The sequence below is a fragment of the Dryas octopetala genome, chromosome 3, assembly GCF_963921425.1.
Source record: "Dryas octopetala chromosome 3, drDryOcto1.1, whole genome shotgun sequence".
Lineage (NCBI taxonomy): Eukaryota > Viridiplantae > Streptophyta > Magnoliopsida > Rosales > Rosaceae > Dryas > Dryas octopetala.
In genome coordinates, this window is record NC_141368.1 from 4,312,947 (window position 1) to 4,337,654 (window position 24,708).

General features: G+C 37.3%; 4 protein-coding genes across 12 annotated transcripts; 2 read left to right on the top strand and 2 right to left on the bottom strand.

Moving 5' to 3' along the window:
- Positions 1-342: 342 nt before the first annotated feature.
- ESK1 (trichome birefringence-like protein (DUF828)) lies at positions 343-3,892 on the bottom strand. The gene is made up of 5 exons (XM_086236638.1): positions 2,914-3,892; positions 2,652-2,823; positions 2,125-2,324; positions 1,854-2,012; positions 343-1,023 (listed from the first exon to the last, which is right to left on the bottom strand). The coding sequence occupies exons 1-5, from the start codon at positions 3,570-3,572 to the stop codon at positions 672-674; spliced, it is 1,542 nt and encodes a 513-aa protein (XP_086092764.1). The 5' UTR covers positions 3,573-3,892; the 3' UTR covers positions 343-671.
- A 2,689-nt stretch (positions 3,893-6,581) lies between these two features.
- LOC147289835 (transducin family protein / WD-40 repeat family protein) lies at positions 6,582-15,405 on the top strand. Of its 8 annotated transcripts, XM_086237992.1 has the most exons (24): positions 6,582-6,796; positions 7,180-7,295; positions 7,400-7,484; positions 7,579-7,632; positions 7,808-7,899; positions 8,015-8,118; positions 9,001-9,076; positions 9,617-10,076; positions 10,539-10,874; positions 11,088-11,297; positions 11,439-11,537; positions 11,623-11,695; positions 12,107-12,234; positions 12,353-12,647; positions 12,769-13,007; positions 13,088-13,212; positions 13,402-13,519; positions 13,789-13,844; positions 13,965-14,058; positions 14,146-14,332; positions 14,411-14,479; positions 14,545-14,648; positions 14,745-14,807; positions 14,982-15,405. In XM_086237992.1, exons 1-24 carry the CDS (start codon positions 6,737-6,739, stop codon positions 15,087-15,089), a joined length of 3,351 nt encoding a protein of 1,116 aa, XP_086094118.1. In that variant the 5' UTR covers positions 6,582-6,736; the 3' UTR covers positions 15,090-15,405. The 8 variants fall into 8 exon arrangements, 7 of the variants coding, with proteins under 7 accessions (XP_086094118.1, XP_086094116.1, XP_086094117.1 ...); XM_086237990.1 differs by having other exon boundaries at positions 14,146-14,479; XM_086237991.1 differs by having other exon boundaries at positions 7,808-7,848; positions 14,146-14,479.
- Positions 15,406-18,254: 2,849 nt separating this feature from the next.
- FAD8 (fatty acid desaturase 8) lies at positions 18,255-20,927 on the top strand. The gene is made up of 8 exons (XM_086235280.1): positions 18,255-19,001; positions 19,178-19,267; positions 19,352-19,418; positions 19,589-19,681; positions 19,789-19,974; positions 20,099-20,179; positions 20,329-20,466; positions 20,565-20,927. The coding sequence occupies exons 1-8, from the start codon at positions 18,493-18,495 to the stop codon at positions 20,742-20,744; spliced, it is 1,344 nt and encodes a 447-aa protein (XP_086091406.1). The 5' UTR covers positions 18,255-18,492; the 3' UTR covers positions 20,745-20,927.
- Positions 20,928-21,611: 684 nt separating this feature from the next.
- Positions 21,612-23,782, bottom strand: LOC147289837 (N-(5'-phosphoribosyl)anthranilate isomerase 1, chloroplastic-like). 2 transcript variants are annotated; one of them, XM_086235281.1, is made up of 5 exons: positions 23,547-23,781; positions 23,066-23,131; positions 22,499-22,863; positions 22,259-22,422; positions 21,612-22,036 (listed from the first exon to the last, which is right to left on the bottom strand). In XM_086235281.1, exons 1-5 carry the CDS (start codon positions 23,554-23,556, stop codon positions 21,811-21,813), a joined length of 831 nt encoding a protein of 276 aa, XP_086091407.1. In that variant the 5' UTR covers positions 23,557-23,781; the 3' UTR covers positions 21,612-21,810. The 2 variants fall into 2 exon arrangements, with proteins under 2 accessions (XP_086091407.1, XP_086091408.1); XM_086235282.1 differs by lacking the exon at positions 23,066-23,131 and having other exon boundaries at positions 23,547-23,782.
- Between the last annotated feature and the right edge of the window lie 926 nt (positions 23,783-24,708).

Here is a 24,708-nt window from a genome sequence, read left to right on the forward strand (position 1 = left end):
TTTCGTGAGAAATAATTCTCCCGGACTTATAAGTTTTTAATAAAATTTCATTTTAATGCTTAAATTCGACACGACTGTTTGAATCAATTATTGAATTGAATCTAGTTTTTTAATGCATTGACCTTCAATTTAAATCCCTCAATTTAGCACAACTGAAAGGTAACTGCAATTGCCTTCTCAAGAATTTATAATTTTTTCATCTACTTTTAAATACTTGAATACAAGAAAGCTAATTCCTAATTTAAAAAAAAAAATAGTGAAAGCAAAAATATTTTAGATTAAGTAAGAGTTAATTAACATGTGAAAAACAATAACCCAAAAAAGGATAATAATGTTTGACATACAGTTTCGTATTTACTTTATTTTCCGGTCCGCATGAATTATACAATTCAAATAGTTGCATCGAACAGCCCCTTTTCGGCCTTAGGCAAATTGGAGATCTGGCAGAAATATGGTGTTCTCACTCAGCCTGCCTCAGTCAAATTGGATGAACAAAGAACCGAAAAATAAAAAAAGGTCGAACCCTAGATTTCAAGCTATAAGAAAGTAAAAAGAAGAAATTGAGGAGAAATTACATGAACTGAGGTAATGATGGAACCCCAAAAAAAGAAAAGGTAAACTCAAAATGTAGAACAAAAATTATAAAAACAAGGCAAGTATGGATTTCTGTGTCAAGAAGAGCGGGATATGATACGTGTGTAAAGGAACTCGTTCCACGTGTCGGGCAACCCGGGAAGGCACCAATGGATACAATCCGCATACGTGGCCGGGTCTGCTTGTTGTTCTGGTGTTAACAACTTGCCTTGTCGAATGGTGAAGACTGAGGTATGTGCATCTTTGCGAAGCTCAGAGAGGGTGGTGATGTTGAGGAAGTGAACAGGCACTTTCATTGATCGTGTTATGTTGCTTGAAATCACAAAGAGCCTGCGGTCTGTGCCCACTTCCAATGGGGTGGTCATGTTCAACACTGGGGTGGTCTCTTTCGCACATTTTATGCCATCTGGGTTGTCCCAATCCAAGCTCCTATTACATCACAATAGTAGTAAATTATTTCAATAATCTTATGTCGGAAGTGAAGTAAACTTCTACCATAAAAATAGGTATAACGTGAAAATACACATTTTTTAGGTTCATTTTTTCCTTACTAAATTATAGAGCTTTTATAATTAAATATATTTATATTTATATGCCATATAAATATAATTTTCGTACAGTAGACAAATTTAAAGTTAAAAGTATTAAAACACATGTATAATGATTTTCATTTGAAAATATATAGTGGTTAACCAACCAAAGATTAGGGTCAAATCAAGCTTTAAGGTTCATGGACCCACTAGCAACCACCAAGGCTTGCTCACCTAATGGGATATTATTATATTCTTGTTTCACTTTCACATAACTGGTGGACAATTAGTAAAGTATTATCAGCTGAGCTAGCTAAATCCACTTTCTCACCGAATCTGCTGGCCCTAGAGTTTGTTTCACCATGATTTGGTTGAAGGAATAATTGGATGAAGATTCTTACAATTGGGTACATAAACTGAAGTTGGCATTGAAGTTCCAAACTTTTTTAAGTCTAACTAATACAAATTAGGGCCCAAAAAAGCCACCAAGAATCTTCTAACTAGAATTTTTCAATGCCCATGTGGTGTAATACTTCCAATTGTTTCTTGTTATTATCTTTCCCAATGAGACAATGACTTGATTATATAAATCTATTTTAGTTGCAGAGAAGTCATAACTTCTATCGATCCTTTTGTTTTACATTTTCATTAAAAATTGCAAATTTTAGCAAAACATGTTTGTAAACTTTGAAGCAAAACAAAATAAATATAGTAAGGTGTAAAAATTACTTGATGTGGAGAGGAGACATGCTGCTGAAGAAAACTGTGGTACGGTTAGGGTCGATATTTTTGTCCACCCATTTAGCCCATGTCTTCAATACTCTCCGATAAGCTAACGGCCGGTCGATCTCATCAAACTCTGTGGCCCCTTGATCGAACGATCCTCGTCTGTTTGATTAATAAAAAAAAAAAAAATCAATTTTATGATATTACATATTAATCAGCATGCATTTGGAGGCAGAATTAATATATATATTTTTTTAGAAAATTAGCTACTTACAGAACTTTCATGTTGAATGTGTTCATCCACCATATGTATGTGTTAAAGATGAGGTAGTCCACACCCTTCCAATTTTTACCATGCTTCTTAATTGATTTGGGCATGATTATACGATTTAGTATGCTGTGCATATTGGGATCATCTGAATTTGACTCAACCAGAAATGGAGCCCAGTAGAACTCCACTGTAGCATTATAGTCCTAAAACCACACAATAAACAAATAACAAAAAACATCATATAACCCAATTCCCAAATAATTATGTGCACCTCAACAGGCTCAATTCAACCTCATCTAATATGCCAATTCTAAATTCTTAACCACTAACATGTGGGAAATGAAAATAGCTCCAGATGGTCCACACTCCACACCATATATAATTTTTTTTATATAATTAATTGCAGGTGATGAATTGCTGGCACGTCTATCTAGTTGATTACAAAGTTAGGTGGGCCATGCATAAATAATTTTCTGGTAAGTAAAAAATTAAGAAAAATAAGAAATGTAAAGAAGAAAATAACTATGTACCTCGACTCTGAAAATTGAGAGAGAACCATTCTTTACCAAGCTCTTCCTACCAGGAGGAATGGTAGACTGAGCAAAACATATCATGGATTCCCACTGGTTTCTATTCAATGAGTCTCCAACAAACATGAGCCTCTTGTTCCTCAGTTTCTCTAGCAACAATCTTGCGTTGAACCTTATATAACACAACACAATCAAGGCATTAATTAAAAAGTTAAATTAGCAATAAATCAGAAGAATAAAGCACAATTAAGGCATTGCTTACTTTGGCAGATTACAATCTCTGGGTTGCCACCTCCAATGTTGGTACAGTGAGTCCTTTCTTCCATTCCTCATGCAAGTCACTTGCTCTGTGAGAAACTCACATTCCTCTTCTTTGTACAAAGGGTGGGTCACTGGGTCAAAAACCCAGTACCCATCAAACAAATCACAGTCTTCTGGAGGCAATTCAATCTCTTCTTCTTCTTCTTCTTCTTCATGTTCTTCTTCTTGTTCTTTTTCTACTGCAGAATCCGACAATTCAATTTTCTGCTCTTCATCTTTTTCCACAATGGTTTTTAAATCAACTGGTTCTTGGGTCAATTCCTCTGAATTCTCCAACTGGGTCTCTTTCAATTTGGCTCTTGAACTCAGCGAAACTCTGTTTTGGATGTCGCTCTGTTTGGTTTCTGGAACAGGGTTGCTCTGTTTGGTTTCTTGGACAGGGTTGCTCTGTTTCGACCCTTGTTGTTCTTCTTGGAGTTCTTGGGCTTTGGGACTTGAAAATGGAAACTCGGCAATGGACTTGACGTCCTCGTTGTACATGAAGACCCCAAAGAGGAATATGGAGCAGACCACCACAAAGATGGAGAGGTAGCTGTTCTTGCGAGCCTTCATTGCCACTGTTTCAGAGGAGAAGGGGGTCTTTCGGCGAAAAGGCTGCATCCGAGAGAGTGGAGAGGTGGTGAGAGATGGAGAGGGAGAGAAACAGAAGGTAATATAAGAGAGAAATGAACAACATGAAGCTAGTAATTAAAAGACTTATGGATTCGGTATTTTGGGTTATGCTAATTTGTTTAATTGGGTGTTTGGTGAAATGGGTTTGTCCTTAAGAAGTAGCTTTGGATTTTGGTTGGTGGAGGATTGTCTTTCTCAGTTTGCTTGGCTTATTTCTATTGTAAGCCATTGCTAACTAATTCCTTCAAATTGGGCCAGAAAAAATATGAGAGAGAATGAGAGAAAGAGAGAGAGAGGAGTAATTTGAAAGCTTTGCCAAGTTGGTCTTAGTCTTAGTTAGATGGGGGATGATATGCAGGTTGTGGTGGTGATGTGGAACTCAATGGCAGAGACTGAGTTTTAATTTGTGTTTAGGTTTTGATTTTTGATAGAGAAACTTCAACAGTCGCACAGTTCTAGGGGGGGCCTTAGAAGTCCAATGTTCTCTAGAGTCAAAAGGTTAATATAGTTGGTCTGTTTTGATCAAAGTGGTCATATAATTATGGGCATTCCCATTTTCATCCTTCACTTTTCACAAAATAATTTTCCTAATAAACTATGACTTTGTTTCATAGAATACTTGAAATTCTTCCAGTGTTAACTTTGGCCATAATGTGATTTTCCAGATTAGATTGGTGCTCAGGTGACTATTATTGAATACATACATGCATGTAACTCTTGTTAGTCACTCTATGGCACAAATTGAACATATAGTTATGTCTGTTTAGGAAAATATTCAACATTAGTTTGTTAAGAGCGAAAAAATTATTGTATGCGGCAATTATATATAATCTTTTTTTTTTCTCTTTTAAAATATGCATGTGGGTCTGAGGGTTATGTAATGGATAAAAAAATATCTTCAAAATAATTTAAAAGTGTGTTAAACAAAAAAATGGTATAATTATATAGTAAAAACCATTATGATTAGTTTGCACAAAGCCACCTAATCATTATTATAGAAAGGAAAGTCACCAAATCATTTTTTATGTCAATGCAAATTAACTCAAAATTATTTCATATGAATTGAGATAAAAATCCAAAATTCACTCCCCAATGGCCTAACATGCATGTGACCTTTCTTTGTCCCCAACGACAAAGCTTCAACTGCCCAAGTGATCGAAGTTGATACCTCATTAAGGCTCGTAATAATGATTTCTTTTTGCAGAAACAAATCCAAATTATCAATAACTTCATCTTTGAGAGAAGTAAGGGCTAAGGAACTCTTTTTAATGTTTCAGTGTAGTGAGTATACCAACATATATCCTCTGGATGTGTACGTCCTTTGCGTGGTAGTTTGATGGGTACTGGAAAATTTGCTTAGTTTTCAAGTCAAGCCAACTGCATCAGAACCTGCACACACACCACTTCTACACAGACATTTACAGCTCATGTCAATTCTTTTTCTTTTCTTTTTTTTTTGAAAAAAAAACCCCAACTACATCATGAAAACAATGAAAAAGAGGCAAAAAAAAAAAAGATAAAGAAAAAGAAGAAGATGAATTCCACTTACATGGAAAAAAAATGGTATGTATGTTGTATTAGAGTATGGTGACAGTGATAGTTTGCTAACAACACCTAAAATGTTAGGGAGACAAAGAAAACATAAATATTGAAGATTAATAGATAACAAATGAAAGGTTTGGTGGGGTGAAATTCGCAAAACTTGAGAATTATTTTGGAAGAAATTATAGAATACATACACATGTATGTAAATGCACAATTGCTTGTGGGAGGAATTTGAATAGACAAATGTATGTAATTGGAAAGAAGAAATATTGAGATTTGAATTATTTATTGATTTTAGGTACAATCTAATTGTCAACTTTACTTTAAAGTTTAAAATTTATTTGAGGTCTACCGTCTACATATATGTCAAGTAATCTGTAATCTGGAGTAAATATGTAGTTAGGATTTTGCATACGTTTTGTTATGACAGGTTTTTTATCGTACAGATATGAACCTTCTCATGCGGCCCATCAGAAGAGTGCCAGCCCGGTTTTATGAACTCTGGTGGATCTCTACGGGCCTTGAGCTTGGGCTTTAATGCCTTTCGTTTTTGGACAGATTACTTTTTTTATTTTATTTTTTATGACTTATTATGATCTTGATTTTTTTTATTTTTTATATCCGAATTCTACTCAACACTGAGATTCATTTCCTAACACAAATACACAATATAGCCAACACCATTTTTTGGAATAGCTTTCATGGAGTCTCTGCACCTAACCCTTTTAGTTGTCGTTTTTTGACACTTTAGTTTGTTTTCATGGTGCTAACCATTGAGGCGACCATACTAGCTAGATATAATGAAACATGTTATATAGGATTGTCGTTTGAATAATGTTAGAAGGATATATTTTTATGAGTGATCAAATTGAATTTTTAATACGGTATCTGTCCAGCGGGTCTTTGAAAAGGAGCATAGTCTTCCAAATAAAATGACTTAAACACCCTTTCTTCTCTCTCACTATCACCACCACTTCCACCATTGATGATCTCATCATCTCTGTCATTATTAATGGTTTCTATTTTTCGACCAAAAAAAAAAAAAACAATGGTTTCTATTGAAACAAGAGGGGACACTCTACTGTGTACAGGAAGAGTCACCAACACTGACTTGTACTTGCCCTCATCTCCCAAACACGTCACTGCCACCAGTTCACCACCACGTACTTCCACCATTGATGACGTGGACAGGAGGTTGTTGCCAGGTGGCTGAGTGGATGGTGTTGGTGAGGGCGCTGAGGTGGCCCCGCCGCCGTGCATTTTTGGTAGCTGTTGTGACTTGTGGTTGCTTGTGAGCTGATGTGGTGCATGTGTGTTCATTTGTCATGCGTACACGTGTTAGAGGAGATTAAAAGGAACGAACGTAGACCAAGTCATTCTGTATATAAACGCCTTCCTTTGAAATCAATCAAAAGCAACAATTAATCTAAATGAATCGGACGGTCAGCGAATCCTCCTCCGCTCTCGCATCACCGTCAATTCTTTCCATCCCATGCACAAAAATCCCCTCCATGGCTCCTTACCATCGTCGTCCGTACCAAACACCATTTTTCATATATTTTGCAAAGCAGACGAAGAAGACAGACAGTTGGAGTTTTTGAATCACCATGTTCGCTAGAATCTTCAATAAATCCTCATCAGCAAAGCAACAAGCACCATCTCCTCAGGTACGTACTCTCTCCATTGCCTTTTTCATTATTATTTATTTCAATTTTGTTTTGTTTTTCTTTTAATATTGCATTTGGTTCAAAAATGGTTGTTGTTTCGACCAAAATACTTGTTTGTAATTTCTTTGATTGTTTGGATGTGCAAATTATTGACCTGCAACAATGGCGCTGATCGAATCAGAACTATTGGAGCTCGCTCGAATTTTCTGCAAATCACAATTGATTGAGCGATGAATTTCTCATTTTAGTTGAAGTACTTAACGGATTGAAACGAAAGCCACCTCTTAATTTTCTTTCTCTGCTTAGTGTATGATAGCGTATTGTAATTGTTGTGCGTACCGAAACGTTTCTGATACACTCTTCGTTTACATAATGTGCCTCAGGGAAGGGTCACACAAGCTGATTTGGATCCGCGCATTGCTGTTCACTATGGGATTCCATGTACTGCGTCCATTCTGGCAATTGATCGAACACAAAGCCTGCTGGCAATTGGAACACTGTGAGTTAACAATTGGACTGTCTAGCAAAGCCAACAAGTTGCGTTATATGCAAAATGTAGGAGCTTCTTAACTTCAAATTGACTATACTCTGCTGTGTATGCAGGGATGGGAGGATAAAAGTGATCGGTGGTGATAATATCGAAGGGCTTCTTGTATCTCCGAAGCCGCTGCCATTTAAAAGCTTAGAGGTTAGTAAGTCTAGATGCAATTAGTAATTAGGGTATGTCAAAATGATCTGCGTAGACAAGTTGATAGTTTGTGTTTCATTGTATATTTTTGCAGTTCTTACAAAATCAAGGTTTTCTAGCTAGTGTCTCAAGTGAAAACGAAATTCAGGTGTTGTGTTTTCTTGAACTATCTAAATTTATTATCAAAATTACATATGCTAGCTACTAGTTTTACCATTATCCAATGCCTTCAAAATTTCAATACAGTTTTGTCATCTTGATCCTTCTTTTTTTCTTCTATACTAACAGTATTGATTGGTTTAATAGGTTATTAATGTTGACAGGTTTGGGATTTGGAACAGAGGCGAATAGCTTCTTCTTTAAAGTGGGAATGCAATATAACTGCTTTCTCTGTTATTTATGGCACCAGTTACATGTATAGCACTTGTAAAACTAATTACTGAACTGCTTCTTCATTTGAAAGTCATTGCCAGAAAATGCAAGTACAAAATTGACAATGGAATATAACATTATGCTGTAATTACTGTCAGGTATATTGGAAGTGAATATGCAACGGTGTCTGTGTTAAAGTTTGATGCTGAATATGGAAAAATTAAACTACTGCCATATTATATTACTGGAAATTTCATAGCTGGTAACTTCTTATTCTCTTATAATTGTTTTTTCTTTTGGTCTGAGTCTCTTATAATTGGTTTTTCTTTTGGTCTGAGTCTCTTATAATTGTTTGTTGTAACTTGTAATGAAAAACTCATATTAATCTCTACTGATTGGGGGGGGGGGGAGTGAAGCAGGTTTTGGGGGGCATGTACACATACAGACTGATAAAAAGAACTGTTGGATGACCTCTGTGTAAAGTGTTATTGAATATCTTTTCATGAGAGTGAGAGTTCTTGCCAACTCCAAATCATGTTCTGTTTAGGAAGTTGGTTTATCTAAGTAAAACATCGTTTACATGAGTACTTTATGTATTTGAGGAATTTCAAACATGATAAAACATTAAGAACACTACTTTTTTCTTTTCCTTTTACTTAATATATTTGTATGGCCATTTATGTTGTCCATGTGTTAGGCTTAAATGACGCCACACGTGCGAGGGCGTGTTGAGAGAAATCCCACATTGAAGATGTGAAGGCCTTACTAGTGGCTTATAAGGATTTGGGCTACTCCTCCCATTGTCAATTGGTTTTGGGATGGATGCCTAGATTTCTTCATAGTATCAGAGCTTGGTTATCTGCGTGTAAGTCCCAACGGCCACAAGTGCTCCCATGTTACCCAATACAATTTGTTCACGTGTAAGGCTCAAAATCTCGCCACACGTGCGAGGACGTGTTGAGAGTAATGTGGAGCAATGTCTCACATCGGAAAACTAGAGCTTAGTATATGTGCTTATAAGTCTTGAGCCTCTCCACCCATTGCCAATTGGTTTTGGGTTGGATGCTCTAATTCTATCAAACTCTTCTGTAGCTATGTAATATCTACTATATTCTAATGCTAAATTATTTTATTGATATTGCAGAAGCAGCAGGAATGTCATTGCCTGATCAACTTCCTGTTGTTGGAGTTCTCCAGCAACCTAGTTCTCTAGGAAACAGGCAAGACAAATCCATGTGAAAATGCTCTTCCTAGATCCTGGTTTTTCATTCCAAAGCAATGCATTTGATTGTCAAATTATTTTCTACTAGTTGCCAACTTGGCTGCCTTTTGAGATTATAATGCTCTGGATCTAAAAGCATGTCGACAGGATTGACTGGAGCTCGTAACATGATTATAGGCATATGGTTTGTTAGTTTTATTATTCTTTTAGTGTTTTAAGAGTGGCCACAGCCTCTCTTTGAAATTCATTAGATTTTGGGCGGGCTTGACTATTGAGTATTGGCTAAGCTTGATGCAAGTAGCAATAGATGTTCAAACTATTCACTAAGTTGAAGATATATGTTGGCACACACTTGTGCACACACAAACATGTGTACGCACTTGCATATATATATATATATATATAAGTATGTATGAAACCATGTCCCCAGTCACATTAACTAAAATATTGATTCATTGGTGAAACCAGGTGTTGCATTCTATATTTATTTTAGATATTTGTGCTAATAATGCAATTTGAAGAATGTGCCCTTTTGCAGGCTGTTGATTGCATATGAGAATGGGTTGATTATTCTCTGGGATGCTTCAAAAGACCAAGTTGTTCTTGTTAGAGGTTCCAAGGGCCTGCAAGTGAAGGAAGAAACAGCTACTAATTCTCCAAAAGAGACAAGAAATGAGCTTCCTGATGCTATATTAGACAGCAAAGAGGTGGAGAAAGAGATAAGCTCCCTTTGCTGGGTAAATGATAATGGGTCAATCCTTGCCGTTGGCTATGTAGATGGTGATATAATGTTTTTGGACTTATCAACTGCTACCTTTACTAAGGATCAGAAACATGAAAAATTAGCTAACAATGTTGTAAAGCTACAGTTATCATCAGGTGACAGAAGACTCCCCGTCATTGTTTTACACTGGTCTGCAAATAGATTACCTAATCATTATAGGGGCCAACTCTTTGTCTATGGTGGTGATGAAATTGGGTCGGAAGAAGTTCTGACGGTATCTTTTCAATCTCATTTGATATGCTGTTGCATGTCTTGGATTATTTTGGTTATTATTGTATTATGCTAACATGATATGAAATAATATGAGATGCATAAGCCATCATGAGATGTTTATTGAATTTGGGATGTTTTGGACTTCCATCTTGAGACCAGATGTTGCATATAAGCATGGTTTGATTAATTAATTCATAGATGGAACCAGATGTTGCATATGAGAATGGCTTAATTAATATCGATTCATAGATGATTCCGGATGTTGATTTTACATTTATTTTGGTTATATGTGCTACTTAATGCAATTTGAAGTATATCCTTCTGTAGACTGCTGGGTGCATGTGAGAAATGAGAATGGGTTGATTATTCTTTGAGATGGTCAACATGAATGTGCATGTAGATCCTCCTGGATCACGCACATTCCATGTTAGCTTTGCACTAATTTGATTTCTCTCATCCACAGGTTCTGAGCCTTGATTGGTCTTCAGGGATACAAAGTCTGAAATGCGTAGGCCGTGTAGACTTTACACTTAATGGTTCATTTGCGGATATGGTTTTATTACCAACTACTGGTGCAATGGAGAGAAGTGACACATTGCTATTTACTTTGACAAATCAGGGACAACTTCATGTCTATGACAATGCTTGTTTGTCTGTCTTAATGTCTCAACAAAAGAAAAAGACTTCTGTTCCTGCAGTGCAGTATCCCATGTCCATACCCACTACTGAACCACACATGACAGTGGCAAGGCTTGCTTTGGTGTATCAAGATGGGGAATATCCCTCCGCTCTGTCTAAGGTACTGTATGCTTGTATCACAAACAACTCTAGATACATTTTATTTTAGTACCATCATCAACCAAATATTGACCTAGCTTTTAATGTTTAATGAGACTGTCTCAGCTGCAAAACTTCAAGTAGCATATGCTCTTGAGTTGCTGAACAAAATTCAAGTCTTTTTTCTTTTCCTTGTCTCTGCATTTTTTAACTTTGTGTTTCTTTGGTCATGAAGAAAGTCTTTGGTGAAAAGAATAATGTGGAACACACTTTGATGACTGGGGGAACAAAGTGGCCTTTGACTGGTGGTGTTCCCAGCAAGCTTTGTGATGCCGAAGATTATCATGTAGAGAGAGTATATGTAGCAGGATACCAAGATGGATCTGTTCAAATATGGGATGCCACATATCCAGCTCTGTCACTCATGTATGTTTTAGGACCTGAGGTTGGTATGTTCTTACAATTTTCGCAAGTCTTAATTATAATGGACAGTTTTTACATGATGATATCAATTGGTATTCATTTAACAGCACACTTGAGGATTACCTTCAGAAAGTCATTTTCTCTTGTTTTGCGTGAATGGCAGGTAAAAGGCATCAGATCTGAGGGTGCAAGTGCAACAGTATCAGCATTGGATTTTTGTTCTGTTACTCTAGGATTAGCTGTTGGTAATGAGTGTGGCCTGGTAAGGGATAGTTGACCTCGTGGATAACTTTCTCTTAGGTGATCATCATTTGATACTTTAGTGATATCATTCTTGTATTATGTAGGTTCGTCTATTTAAGCTAATAGGGGGTTCAGATGAGAAAGAATTGCACTTTGTGACAAAGACTGGGAAGGAAGGTTAGGTTGGATACATATTCATCAACTGCATACAGAATTACAGATGTCTTTATATATTTTTCTAAATGCCAGAGTGGTTTGATATTTATAGATTTTCTTGACTTTAATTGCATATACAAAGCAGGATGCAAGGTGTTGGTTTTGGAGCTTGGTAGAGAGTTAAAATCTACAAGATAACTGAGTAGATGAATTTATGTCTCCCTAGAGGCATAGATATAGACGGAAGCTAAATGATAAGAATAATTATAATTAGCTTTCCCAAGTAGTTGGACCAAAGAATAATGCAGTCGGCTCCTATTGGTTGTGATTAAGCGTTTCTTGGGATGTATAGTGAGAGTCTCCAAAGACTCATTGGTTTCAAGTTTTCAACGTACTAGTTTCATTTGCTAATAAGAGCTGTGTTGGTTGCAGTTCACAATTTACAAGAAGGCAATGGGCCTCCGTGCACGGCAGTGTTTTCTATTCTTGATTCTCCTATATGCAGCCTACAATTTGAAAATTTTGGAGCCAGACTTGCTGTGGGATTTGAATGTGGCCGGGTGAGAATCATCTTTTGAATTTTATTGTTACATAAAATATTGTTCTTTGATTGAGATGTTAATTGAAATTGCAAATTAATAGATTTCAAGAATTCATGTTTTCAATTTCATAATACAGGTTGCAATGCTTGATATTAGTACATTGTCAGTTTTGTTTCTTACAGACAGTGTATCCAACTCAAGTTCCCCAGTCCTCTGTCTGGCTGTGAAATCATTTCCAGATACTAATAACTCATTACCAAGTCCAAAGGGCTCTGAAACCAAGAATTTGAGTGATTCTGGAAATGGATTGGCATTCATTATGACCAGAAATGCACATATTGTTGTTATAGATAGTGCGACTGGCAATATGATTACCTCTTGGTCTATGCATTCAACAACAGAGTCTACTGCAATTTCAATGTACATTATAGGTAAGCATTTCCAACCAAAACATAGGTTTCACTTCTGTTTTTCTGATGTTTGCTAGAGTAAAATCGGACAGTTCCTGCTTTGCCTTTGAGTTGTGGCTCTCTTAGTTTTGTCTTTATGCAGATGGTGGTGATGTTTTATCTGATGTGTCCAGTGCAAAGCACTCTTTGGACTCGCCTAGGATAAGTGAAGCTAAAAATGATCATGGACAAACTGATGCTGGCTCAGGAAGTACACAGCTTGAAGTCGAACTGGACACCTCCACCAAAACTTCATATTTTGCTCAGAGATTTATGAACGTTTCTGTTTTACTTTGTTGTGAGAAGGCATTGCACTTGTACTCATTGAACTCTGTGCTTGAGGTGCTTTTCATCCTATTCAATTTAATTTCGATCATCCCCACATCTCTTTTTACCAATTAGTGAAACCGCCTTAATTTTAGGGTGACAGTAACTCCATTCAGAAGGTGAATCTTCCAAAACCATGTTGTTGGACTACAGTCTTCAAGAAAGATGGGAAAGACAGTGGACTGGTTGTATTCTATCAGACGGGAGTCTTTGAAATAAGGTGAAAAACATATCGCACTGCCTTCTGTGCTTTGTTGCTGTGAAATCTGGTATATTTGTGATCACTGATTATACATACCATGTAGAGAATTTAATGCTTTTGGCACCGATTTGTTTGATCATTTTATTTGTATCATAAATTATTTTAGTAGTAATAGTTCAATGGAAGTTGTGGCCGTCTTTCCAACAGGTCTTTGCCAAATCTTGAAGTGGTGGGAGAAATGTCACTATTGTCAATTCTAAGATGGAACTTCAAGACCAACATAGACAAAACAATTTGTTCTTCTGATCATGGGCAAATTATTCTGGTTGGTTTTCTTTTTTCATTTTTGATAAGCACCTGTTATTTGTCTCTAGTCTATTATATGCCACTGGAAAGCATCTGCTTCACAGTCTCCCCAACTTTCTTATTATAATTTCTTTACAACAAAATAAATGAATACAATAATCTATATACTGAGTTCAGAATGCAATCAGTATCCCAGAGGTCGATGCTTTTATTCTGCTCTTCCAAGTTATAGCTTTGTGTTGCATTCTCAAACCTGAATTTATTAAGTTTGATTCTTTTTCTGTTTAGGTAAATGGGTGTGAAATAGCTTTTCTATCTCTCTTGACCTATGAAAATGACTTCAGGTCTCTCTCTCTCTCTCTCTCTCTCTCTCTCATGTGGGCGGGTCTCTAAACTTTAAATGATAACTTCATTGCAAAGTCAAAACACTTCATTCCTTCTTAATGATTTTCTGGCTGGCTTAGGATTCCGGAGTCCTTGCCTAGTCTTCACGATAAAGTGCTTGCAGCTGCTATAGACGTCATCACCAGTTTAGCTGCCGCTGCCAGTCAGAAACAGGTTGCAGTGTAAAACTTCAAGCTCCATTATCATTTTTTTGGGTGAAGATATAAGATTTGTTTTTTTGCTGAACATCTTTGGCCACAGGATGCTCCCCCTGGGATTTTAGGTGGTATCATCAAGGGCTTAACGGGTAAAATGGAACAAAACAGGGAACCTACTGTAACTCATACAGACTACTGTGCGAATTTGGAGAGCTTATATTCAAATCCCCCATTCTTAAAACCTTCCACAGCTGTGAAGGATGACCAAGAAATTCTGGAGTTTCGCATAGGTCCTCTTTCTTTTGTTCTAATAATCCTTCCCTCTACCTCCCTTCTCTTTGTGGTTGTTTTCAACTGTTTTGGTGCAGATGATGTTGTAATTGATGAACCTGTTCCTATCTCACCTTCATTTCAAAAGATCAAGATTGAAAAGAAAGGTACACACACATACATACATATATACATATATATGTTATATGATGTCCTCATGTTTACTTTGCAGACAAGGAAAAAGAGAAGGCAAAATTATTTGAAGGCGCAACTAGTGATACAAAACCAAGAATGAGGACAGCTGCAGAAATCAAGGCCAAATATAGAGAAACAGGGGTAAGTCACTGATTTTCCATTAGAAAAAAAAAAAAAAACCCAAGTAATTGCACTAATTCTATGGATCATATATTCTGACATGGTCGGTGGTTTCAGGATGTCTCTGCAGCAGCTGCACATGCAAGAGCTATGCTTGCAGAACGTCAGGAAAAACTTGAGGTACGGTTTTCCATCGATGAATTCCTCAGACCCCAATTTAAAACATGGGATTTATTTGTCTGAGGTATCTTTCTGTTGTTCTAAGCATCAAGAGTCTGTGCGTTTGTAATGCGTTTTCCATTACATGATTCATGATTCATCTTCTGATGAGCATGTCTTCTTTGCATGTATCAGAAGCTCAGCAAAAATTCAGAAGAACTGCAAAGTGGGGCTGAGGACTTCGCTTCAATGGCAAAGGAACTCGCAAAGAGAATGGAAAATCGTAAATGGTGGCAACTATGACAACTTGGCATAAAATAATAGTGATTGCTTGATTAAATTAGCTGAAGGGGTGGCCTTAATTGAAGGTCACACTATGCCTTTCATTTTCATTTTTGTTTTGTTTTTTAAATTTTTGCTAACATTCTATCATGCATTTGATCCAGCAATGCATTCACACCATGTTTATTTGTTGTACAGTAGTGGGTATATATTGTGTCTTGCTGAGCTCCTCCGTGTAAATTATTACCACTTTATTTTTCTGGGTTCCTATCAGACTGGCATGCCCAGTAACCCATGGGTGTTATTTGACACGTCTTCTTATCGCGAATCTTTTAGATAAGCCGCATGAAGGAGGAATAAAGAGAATTTTTTACTCAAATTGGAATTTGCAACAGATGGCACCTGAAATTGGTTTTGTTTTGTGTTTTTGAATCTTACTCTTCTGTTATCTGTCTCTGTATAAACCTCTCTGTTCTAATTACTGAAAAGCCTTATTGATCAGTCAAAATTTCTCACTCCTTTGAACAAAGAAAAATTTAGAAAACTAACCTAAATTGAAGTCAAATAAAGACTTTTAACCACTTTTTTAAATTTTTAGAAATTCTAAAATGAAAAATGAGAGATTTTTTGGTAGGATGTAGCAGCTTTTTGTATTGGGGTTATGGGTTTTGCTTTGAAGATGTAAAAGTTAAGTTCTTTTGGCTGAGGTAGAAGAACATACACATAATGGGTTCAGTTGAGGAGAAGATCAAAACAGGAGGGTTGCTCAGTGGGGCAAAAACAAGCAACAGCTGCATACTTGACAATATGAAGTTGATGAAAGAACTGCAAGATCATTTTGGTTTGTTTCCTTGAGTGAAGTACTCAACTTTCTTTAATTTTAAAAGTTTGGAACTTTAAATATTGAATCTTCAACACGTAGGCTGAGAATGGGGCATGTTGAAGACACTTAATGGCCGTTTTATAGTTCTGGTCGGCAGCCGGTGGCCGGAGAGGGGAGGAGGGAGGTGGGGTGGAGGTGAGGAAGCATCGGGTGTGGAGGGTCTGCATCCTCCCTCCCTTTCTTTTTTTCATTCTGTAGTTTTTTAATTCTTTTTATAATTATTTTTAATGGCAATGGAAATGACAATTTTTACTCTAAAAGTTGATCAATTTTTAATGAATATTTTAACAGAATAAACGGACTATCTTTAATTGAAAAAAATAATAATTTAGAATCCTCAACGGGAACAAAATGAAAGTGACATTCTCAATTGCGAGTCACATGAGATATATGAAGGGAAATTCTATACATACTCCATAATTTTATTTTTTTACCCAACTTCTCAATTTACCCAATTTATCATTTTTTGAAATTCTTATTTTCTTATTTTACCCAACCCAATTTACTATCATACCTTTACCCACCCCAACTATTCAATACCACTTTATCTCTCTCTCCTCCCTCTTCTTTGCACGCCACCAACATACAGCACCACCATGCACCACCATCTTCTCTCTCTCTCTCCTTCCCCTCCGACCCACCTCGTCACCTAGCTCGGACCTCCACGGCACAAGCACCACCAACAACACCACCTCTCTCTCTCCCCTTTCCCTCTGACCCACCCCATGCCCAGCTCCTCTCTTTTCCTTCCTTTTCGATCGAACATGTACTTTAAAAAAAAAAATACAGGTTCAGCGAACCAGTGCCAAACTCGAATGTTTTCTCCGGCTGCTACCCGCCAAATAGAAAAAAGCTTTTTCTATTCGTCAGATGCCCACCGAACAAGCTCTTCTGATCCACCTCCAAAAACCAACTTAAAAAAAAAAAAAAGCAAGTTCGGCGAACCAATGCCAAACTTGAATATTTAATTCAGCAGATACCTGCCAAACAAGCCTCTTATATTAGGAAAGTAGCTGCCGGAGAAAGAATTCAGGTTCGGCACTGGTCCGTCGAATCTGTATTTTTTTTTTAAGTGCATGTTCGATCGGAGGGGAAGGAAGAGAGAGGAGCTGGGCACGGGGTAGGTCGGAGGGGAAGGAAAGAGAGAGAGAGAGAGTGGTGTTGTTGGTGGTGCTCGCGTCGTGGAGGTCCGAGCTAGGTGACAGGGTGGGCCAGAGGGGAAGGAGAAACAGAGAGAGGGTGGTGTTGCTCATGGAGGTCTGAGGTGACGGGTGGCGTGCAAAGAAGATGGTGGGGGTGTTGTTGATGTGGCGTGCGAAGAAGATGGTGGTGCTAGGCAATGGGCATGAGGTGGGTCGGAGGGAAAGGAAGAGAGAGAAGAGTTGGACACGTGGGCAAAATGGTTAATTCATGATTGGATAAAATGGTTAGTTCATGTTCACATTTTTTGTTGGATAAAAAAAGAAAATTGCGGAGTATGTATAGAATTTTCTATATGAAACATTCTTTTGCTAATTTTTTTCCTTTAGTAAATTGTTGTTTCGACCAAAACGAGTAAAAAGGAAATCCAGAGAGAGAACAATTTTCATGGATCACGTGCGCTTGAACGCTTGATCATCAGCACTTATTCCACGTTTTTCTAATTTTTGACTGAACTACTGTACGGTTAGTTGACTGAAGCCAAGCCACCATGCGAAAAATGTTGTTAAGTGTTGGTGTCTAACGCCTAATTTATATTGAAAAAAAGTAAAAAGAATGAAACTTGACGTAGTCAACTTTTTTTTTTTGGCCATGACGTAGTCAACTTGAATAGAAATCTAACACTAACCTGTATAGTTTGTATTTCCGATAAAATTCAACAATACAGTCTAATTTTAGTTTTTTTTTTTTGGCCACTTACAGTCTAATTTTAGTTAGACTCCTTCGACTAACTCCAATGTATTCTGTATTTGATACAACTACAATACAGTCTACCATTAAATCTGTATGACATCAGCGGTTGGATTGTAGACCTTATGGTATTTTTTTTTTGGTGAATAGATCTTCTGGTATTTCTCTTCTAATTATTGGGTCATAAAAAGTTTAGAAGCCTGAAAAATTAAATTGACTGTTGACCACGCCCCACCAGTCCACCACTACCCGCTCATTTCACATTCGTGGGACCCGCTTTCCAAAGGTAATGGTCTTTTTTTTTTTTTTTTTTTGGGTCTGAAAAGTATGGTCCAATTGAACTTGTTCAAAAGTTTCCTTTTTCACGCGCACCAAAATTCATATATAAACCACTCAAAGTCTCAAGCTAAGCTAGGCTACCAGCACAGGAGGAGAGAGAAACAGTTGCCTAATACGATAGAGACTAGAGAGGACAAGCAACAAGAAGCACAAGTTGTTGGAAGTGGAGGAGATACGCCCTTGTGTTATCTCCTCACCTTCTCTCACAGTTTTCACCTTCATTCATTGTGCATACTCTCTCTCTCTAGCTTGAGAGACACCCAAAGCAGCAAAGCTCAAATCTTTTGTATTTGCTGCATCTGAGTCTCTCTTATGGCAAGTTGGGTTTTCTCAGAATGTGGGCTTAAACCTCTTCCTAGAATCTACCCTCAACCCAGAAATAGACTAGCTTCAAAGACATCCATTCCTTCCAGTATTAGGCCATTACCAGTCTGCAAAAGCAAGAATCTTGGTCCCTCTTTGAGGTTCTCAAATGGGTTTAGGGGCAAAAATTGGGCACTAAATGTGAGTGCTCCATTGAGGGTCAATTCTGTGGATGGAGAAGATGAAGAAAGAGTGAGTCTCAATGGGGTTAAAAATGGTAGTGAATTCGACCCTGGTGCCCCTCCTCCTTTTAATTTGGCTGATATTAGAACTGCCATTCCAAAGCATTGTTGGGTTAAAGACCCATGGAGATCTATGAGCTATGTTGTGAGAGATGTTGCTGTGGTTTTTGGGTTGGCGGCTGTGGCAGCTTACTTTAACAATTGGGTTGTTTGGCCTCTTTACTGGTTTGCTCAGGGGACCATGTTCTGGGCTCTCTTTGTTCTTGGCCATGACTGGTAAATAAAATTGCTTTCTTATGTTGAATTTTCATTTTTTTTAACTGTTTTTAGTTGAGGATTTGAGTGCTTCCTCGAGTTGAGTTCAAGTACAGAATTTGATTTGAATTGATTGCTTCTTATGCAATTTTCCTTAATCTTATTGATGTGAACTGTTTGTTGTTTTGTTTGTGCAGTGGTCATGGAAGTTTCTCTAATAACCCAAAGCTAAATAGCGTGGTCGGTCATCTTCTTCATTCTTCAATCCTTGTCCCATACCATGGATGGTTAGTTTTGCTGAAAATCCTGTTCAGTCCTGATAAGCTATCCTGTTTTTGAGACCATTGTAACATGTGCCATTACTGTCACAGGAGGATAAGCCACAGAACTCATCACCAGAACCATGGACATGTCGAAAATGATGAGTCTTGGCATCCAGTAAGTTTATATTCATGCCTATCTCTCTGTTCTTATTCCAGGAGAGCAAATTGTTCATCCTATAGTGTCTTTTTTTTTTTTTTTTTTAACCCATAAAAAAAAAAAAGAGGTGTTTCTCTCTTCAGTCATTCAGTCACTGAATTAGTAATCTCCATCATCTGATTTTGCAGTTATCTGAGAAAATTTACAAGACTTTGGATAAGGCTACTCAGACATTGAGGTTCACCTTGCCTTTCCCTATGCTTGCTTACCCATTCTATCTGGTGAGCCATCTGCTTCATGCTTCTTAGATACTTAAATTACTAGCGAGTTTGGGATGTCTTTTTGTGATTTTTGAGTGTATGATAAGTAATGCTGATTTCAATCACAGTGGAGTCGAAGTCCGGGAAAGAAGGGCTCTCATTTTGATCCAAATAGTGAATTGTTTGTCCCAAATGAAAGAAAGGATGTTATTACCTCCACTGTCTGCTGGTCTGCAATGGCTGCCCTGCTTATCTGTCTGTCTTTGGTAATGGGTCCGATCCAAATGCTCAAGCTCTATGGCATTCCATACTGGGTAGGTTCTATTTCTTTATGCTTGATGTGCTTCTATATCATTGGAAGAAAAAGGTAATCTCTACCAAAAGTCTTCCTTTCCATCATTCTCACATTTCTTTCTTTGAATTTGAATTCAAATGCAGATGTTTGTCATGTGGTTGGACTTAGTGACTTACTTGCATCACCATGGCCATGAGGAGAAGCTTCCATGGTATCGCGGAAAGGTAAAGTGTTCAATTTACAAGCAATGTAAACGCTCATAAATGTTTTTTTTCCAGACTTGTTATGATATCAGACTATAAATCTGGATCAAGGATTAGGTTTGATTCTTGACTGCATGTGGCTAATGTTTGGTTCTGTATTCATCAAACAGAAATGGAGTTATCTAAGAGGAGGGTTAACAACCCTTGATCGTGACTATGGATTGATCAATAACATCCATCACGATATTGGGACCCATGTAATACATCACCTATTCCCTCAAATCCCACACTACAACTTAATAGAAGCAGTGAGTACCACTTTTAAACCTTCACTCTTTGGCTGAAAAAATGAGTTCAATTTTGTACCCCATCATTGATTTGGTTCTTGTTAATTTGACCTTTTCAGACAGAGGCAGCTAAGCCTGTGTTTGGGAAGTACTACAGGGAGCCAAAGAAATCTGGGCCTCTCCCATTTCACTTGTTGGGAGTCCTGATAAGAAGCATGAAACGAGACCATTACGTCAGTGATACTGGGGATGTTGTGTATTATCAAACTGATAAGAAACTCGCTGGATCCTCAGAATAAAGTTTTCAAGTTGAACAATGGGAGCTTTGAATCTTTGTCCGAGTTGTTTAACTCCTTCACAGTTCTCCATACTTTGTATTAGCATTGCCAGGGCAGCCATTCTGCCCTCACATGCATTGCAGGCTGTTAAATTGTAACGTTGGCTTATATATAGTGAAGTATATGATTTTATTGTCAAGAAAATCTCTCTCTCTCTCTCTCTCTCTCTCTCTCTCTCTCTCTCTCTCTCACACACACACACACTGGTGTGTGAGTTGTGTATCCACACGTTTTTGTGGCAAGGTCGAACCAAGGAATGATAGAATTAGATATTACAGATTTTAAAGTCCAGGCTGTGCCACATGATCAAATCTCCAAAGGTAGACACACAGGACCACTGAACTAGAATCTAGGCTTTTATATTTTTTTTCCTCTACAAAGTTGTCAGGGACTCGGGTCAAACGGTCCCATAGATATTATAGGGAAAACATAATATAGAAAAAATAATAGTAATAAAATTGATTGTCCTTGGTTAGATTCATCGCACCATCACTTGGTTGGCCTATTAAATTTGACTGCTTCAGGCTGAAGCATGAAGCATACTGTCAATAATAATGGCCGCCGACCTTAATTGCCACAAAGTAGCACCGCTGGATGCTATAGGATAAAAGTTTCACAAAGTTTAAATAATGGACAGTCTTTGCATGGCTTTAGTGAGGAAGCTTTTTACAGTGACCATTATTTTGTTAGTGGACATTTTTTGTAGAGTAAAGGGTGTGTGGGTTTTGAGTGGGAGGTCGAAAGTTATTGTAATCCTACAATTAGTTTGTTGGTGGATTTGGTCTCTAAACTCTTGACAAAAAAAAAATTGGTGTCTAAACAATAATCAAACCATGTAAATTTTGTGTTCTCTAATTTCCGTTTATTCTTTTCCCATCCACTATTGTTGCCTCTATCACAGCAATAGACAAGGTCCAAAAAGTTGCCATTACATAACCAATTCAATGGATTCAGTGAACCCATAGTAACAGATTAATGTCAAACTTGCTTAGTCTTGAAATGTGGAGTCCTTTCCTCTCACGCTGAATCAATACTTTACTGAATGGACTGCACTGATGAAGGAAGATATTCTCGATTGATCCTTTTGGATGCCATCTGGGGCACAAATGCCACTGCTAACATCAATTCCTTCAGGTTTGAGGATAGAAAGAGCCTCACTAACATTCTCAGGCTTTATCCCTCCTGCCAAGAGCCACCCATGTTTGCTTCTAATAATTGGTAACTTAAACTTGGTCCAATCGAATCCCTGTCCGCTGCAGGCATTTGAGAGTGAAGTGAATCAAAACAAGTTCATATGATTTAAAAAGGACGAGAGGAGATCTTCTATTGAAGATACTTTGGTTTGTCATAACTGTTCAGTTCCAGGACACATTTGATTCCTAAATTGTCATTCCAGACCATTGCTAATATGAATGGACAGGCATACAAGACAATTGCTAATAGAGAGTAGATGTAGGAAGAAAAAGAACCCTTACCTACCACCCTTTGCACTATCCACAAGAACCCAATCAACTAGACAACATTCTTCATCAGAAATTTGGTTTAGAAGAACCCCATCTTCCTTAGCATGAAGAACATATATTATACGGTGCTCTTGGACTAATACTGGAAAAGCTGCTCGAGAACCATCTCCATGAAGCTGCAGCCATTACAATCCTCATCAGTTTATTAATTATTAGGCAACGTGAGCATTCAAAGAACAAAAAAATGTCTACCTGAACAAGTTCAAGGTCAGCTGCATCAGAGGCTCTTAAAATTGTGTCCGCATCGTCATCCACAAACACCCCAACAGGCTGTGCCCCATAGTCTCTTGCAACTCTTGAAATCTCCTTTGCAACTGAAAGTGAAACAGAGCGTTTAGAGTTGGGCCAAAGAATCATCCCAATAAAATCAGCACCAGCTTCTGCTGCCATAGCTGCATCTCTGGCAGATGTAATGCCACACATCTTAACCAAAGGCCCATTCTTTTTACGTTCCCCATGCTTATAGGAGACATCTTCTGCCTTGATAACTCCGCAACTAATTTTACTCTTTCTACACAACTTGGAACTTGACAAGCACAATGCAGGCTGCTTTAAACCTACCAATACATAACAACACTGAGAAATGTTGTAATCGTGTTTTGAAAAAATGAATTATATTAAGATCTACTCATGTTGGAAATGTCATACAAGAAGAGACATGATTGGATTTAAATAAGACATAAGCTATACTCTATCTACAACTGAACATTCTGATAAATAACTTTAGTAGAAGATGAGCTGAGAGATAGAGGGATATACCAGGAATTTGCCTTGTGTGATAGATTTTGAGAACTTCAAGCTGAAAGTGGCTTCTAGTAGTTAATCCTTAAAACAAAGAAAATAATAATAAAACTCAAGAATCCCAATGCCAAGAATTTTGCATATGTCCAGCAGATTACACATAATATATGAAATCAATCAATTGAAATGCTGGTAGCTAAGTGGCCAAAAAAAGAAAGAAATGCTGGTAGCTATGAAAGGAACTTTCTATAAATCCCAATTTTCTACAACTAATTTAATCAGCACACTCTATTTCAATGTAAGAAACAATGTTTTCCTCCAAAAGCTACACATGCCAAAATTGGATGTCATTGTCAACCAAACTTATTCACAATGCATTCTACAAGCAAAACATATACAACACAGCAATCATATATACAAAAGCATCTCTCTGGGGAAATTCAGCGAACAGTTTCAAAGCACTTGAGCTAAGCAGGTACGCAAGGTACAAGAGGCAAACCTGTAAGCATATTTCTCCCGAAATACTGAAGAAATGTGCAGACAAACGCTGAAACGAAACGACACCAGCTTCAAATCAGTTTCAAATACAGTGCAAAAGTTTCATGCCATGAACACGAGGCTCTGCTGCAAGGCAACGAGGCAGCCGTCGGGGAATTCACAGTAAGGGTCGGTGCCCATTAGTTGGATTTGGGTCGGTGCCCATTACTTGGATTTGGGTGGGCCGTGTGGCTACAAGCTTGGCCCAAATTCAGTTTCCATCTACCCAACATAATAGGCTCATTATTTTCGCCTTAAAAGGCTAATAGAACTTATTCTATTTGGTAGAAATTCTCTAAAGTTCACTTGTTAGCAAATTAATATTTAGATAATCACTTTTTTGGACCTATCATATAATGTAATTTTATAATTCGAACCGTTCTTTTTTTAGGTCCCACTTCCAAAATTATCTTTAAAAAAAATCTTAAATTAGAAATATTTTAGCCACTTGATTATAATAACAATAATTTATATGCTTATATCGAAACATAGTATTCGTCTATTTCTTTGATTATAGTTAAATGACCAAAATGGTTTCTTATTTGATTGAATTTTTGCAATAATAATCTTTAAAGTTTGAATTAAGGTCAAAAAAATAAACGGTTCGGATTATAAAATTACTTATGTGGTGGGTTCAAAAGAGTGGTTTGTTCCAATTATCTTTTTATCAAATATTTAGACTCATTTGTGTGCTCATAATTTTCTCTTTTTTTAGAAAAAAAAAAAAAAAAACTTTTTATTTATTTTTTTCTTGAAAAAAACAACCGCTCCCTAGCATAGGCGCACCCATTAGTAAATGGGTTATAGAACGATGGACTCCGCAAAGGGGGGCTTTCTTGAGTAGCATCGTTATGGCCAAACTGGCCATGAAAAATGTGCCATAGTTGATGGCCATTATAGTTGTCTTTTTTCTCTTTTTTGCTTCAAGGAAATTTAAGAAATTATGTGAATATTTTAAGAATTTTAGCAAAGTGCAATGTGTGAGTTTTCATCGTCCAGCATTAAGAAAAGAATAAGACGAAAACAAAGTGGGTGACTCACTATGTGAGAAAGCTAAAGGAAGCTTCAATAATTTATTGGACTTTGGACACTAATATTGTTTGGTTGAGAAAAAACCTCATGGA

Coding starts and splice junctions, on each gene's coding strand:
- ESK1 (XM_086236638.1), bottom strand. CDS start 3,572: ATGCAGCCTTTTCGCCGAAAGACCCCCTTCTCCTCTGAAACAGTGGCA. Junction 2,824..2,913: donor AGAGATTGTAATCTGCCAAA/GTAAGCAATGCC, acceptor GTGTTATATAAG/GTTCAACGCAAGATTGTTGC. Junction 2,325..2,651: donor TCTCAATTTTCAGAGTCGAG/GTACATAGTTAT, acceptor GTGTGGTTTTAG/GACTATAATGCTACAGTGGA.
- LOC147289835 (XM_086237990.1), top strand. CDS start 6,737: ATGTTCGCTAGAATCTTCAATAAATCCTCATCAGCAAAGCAACAAGCA. Junction 7,633..7,807: donor CAAGTGAAAACGAAATTCAG/GTGTTGTGTTTT, acceptor TAATGTTGACAG/GTTTGGGATTTGGAACAGAG. Junction 11,538..11,622: donor TTGGTAATGAGTGTGGCCTG/GTAAGGGATAGT, acceptor TGTATTATGTAG/GTTCGTCTATTTAAGCTAAT.
- FAD8 (XM_086235280.1), top strand. CDS start 18,493: ATGGCAAGTTGGGTTTTCTCAGAATGTGGGCTTAAACCTCTTCCTAGA. Junction 19,002..19,177: donor TTTGTTCTTGGCCATGACTG/GTAAATAAAATT, acceptor TTGTTTGTGCAG/TGGTCATGGAAGTTTCTCTA. Junction 19,419..19,588: donor ATGATGAGTCTTGGCATCCA/GTAAGTTTATAT, acceptor CTGATTTTGCAG/TTATCTGAGAAAATTTACAA.
- LOC147289837 (XM_086235281.1), bottom strand. Junction 22,423..22,498: donor CTGACCTTGAACTTGTTCAG/GTAGACATTTTT, acceptor TAATGGCTGCAG/CTTCATGGAGATGGTTCTCG. Junction 22,037..22,258: donor GATAGTGCAAAGGGTGGTAG/GTAAGGGTTCTT, acceptor AAATGCCTGCAG/CGGACAGGGATTCGATTGGA.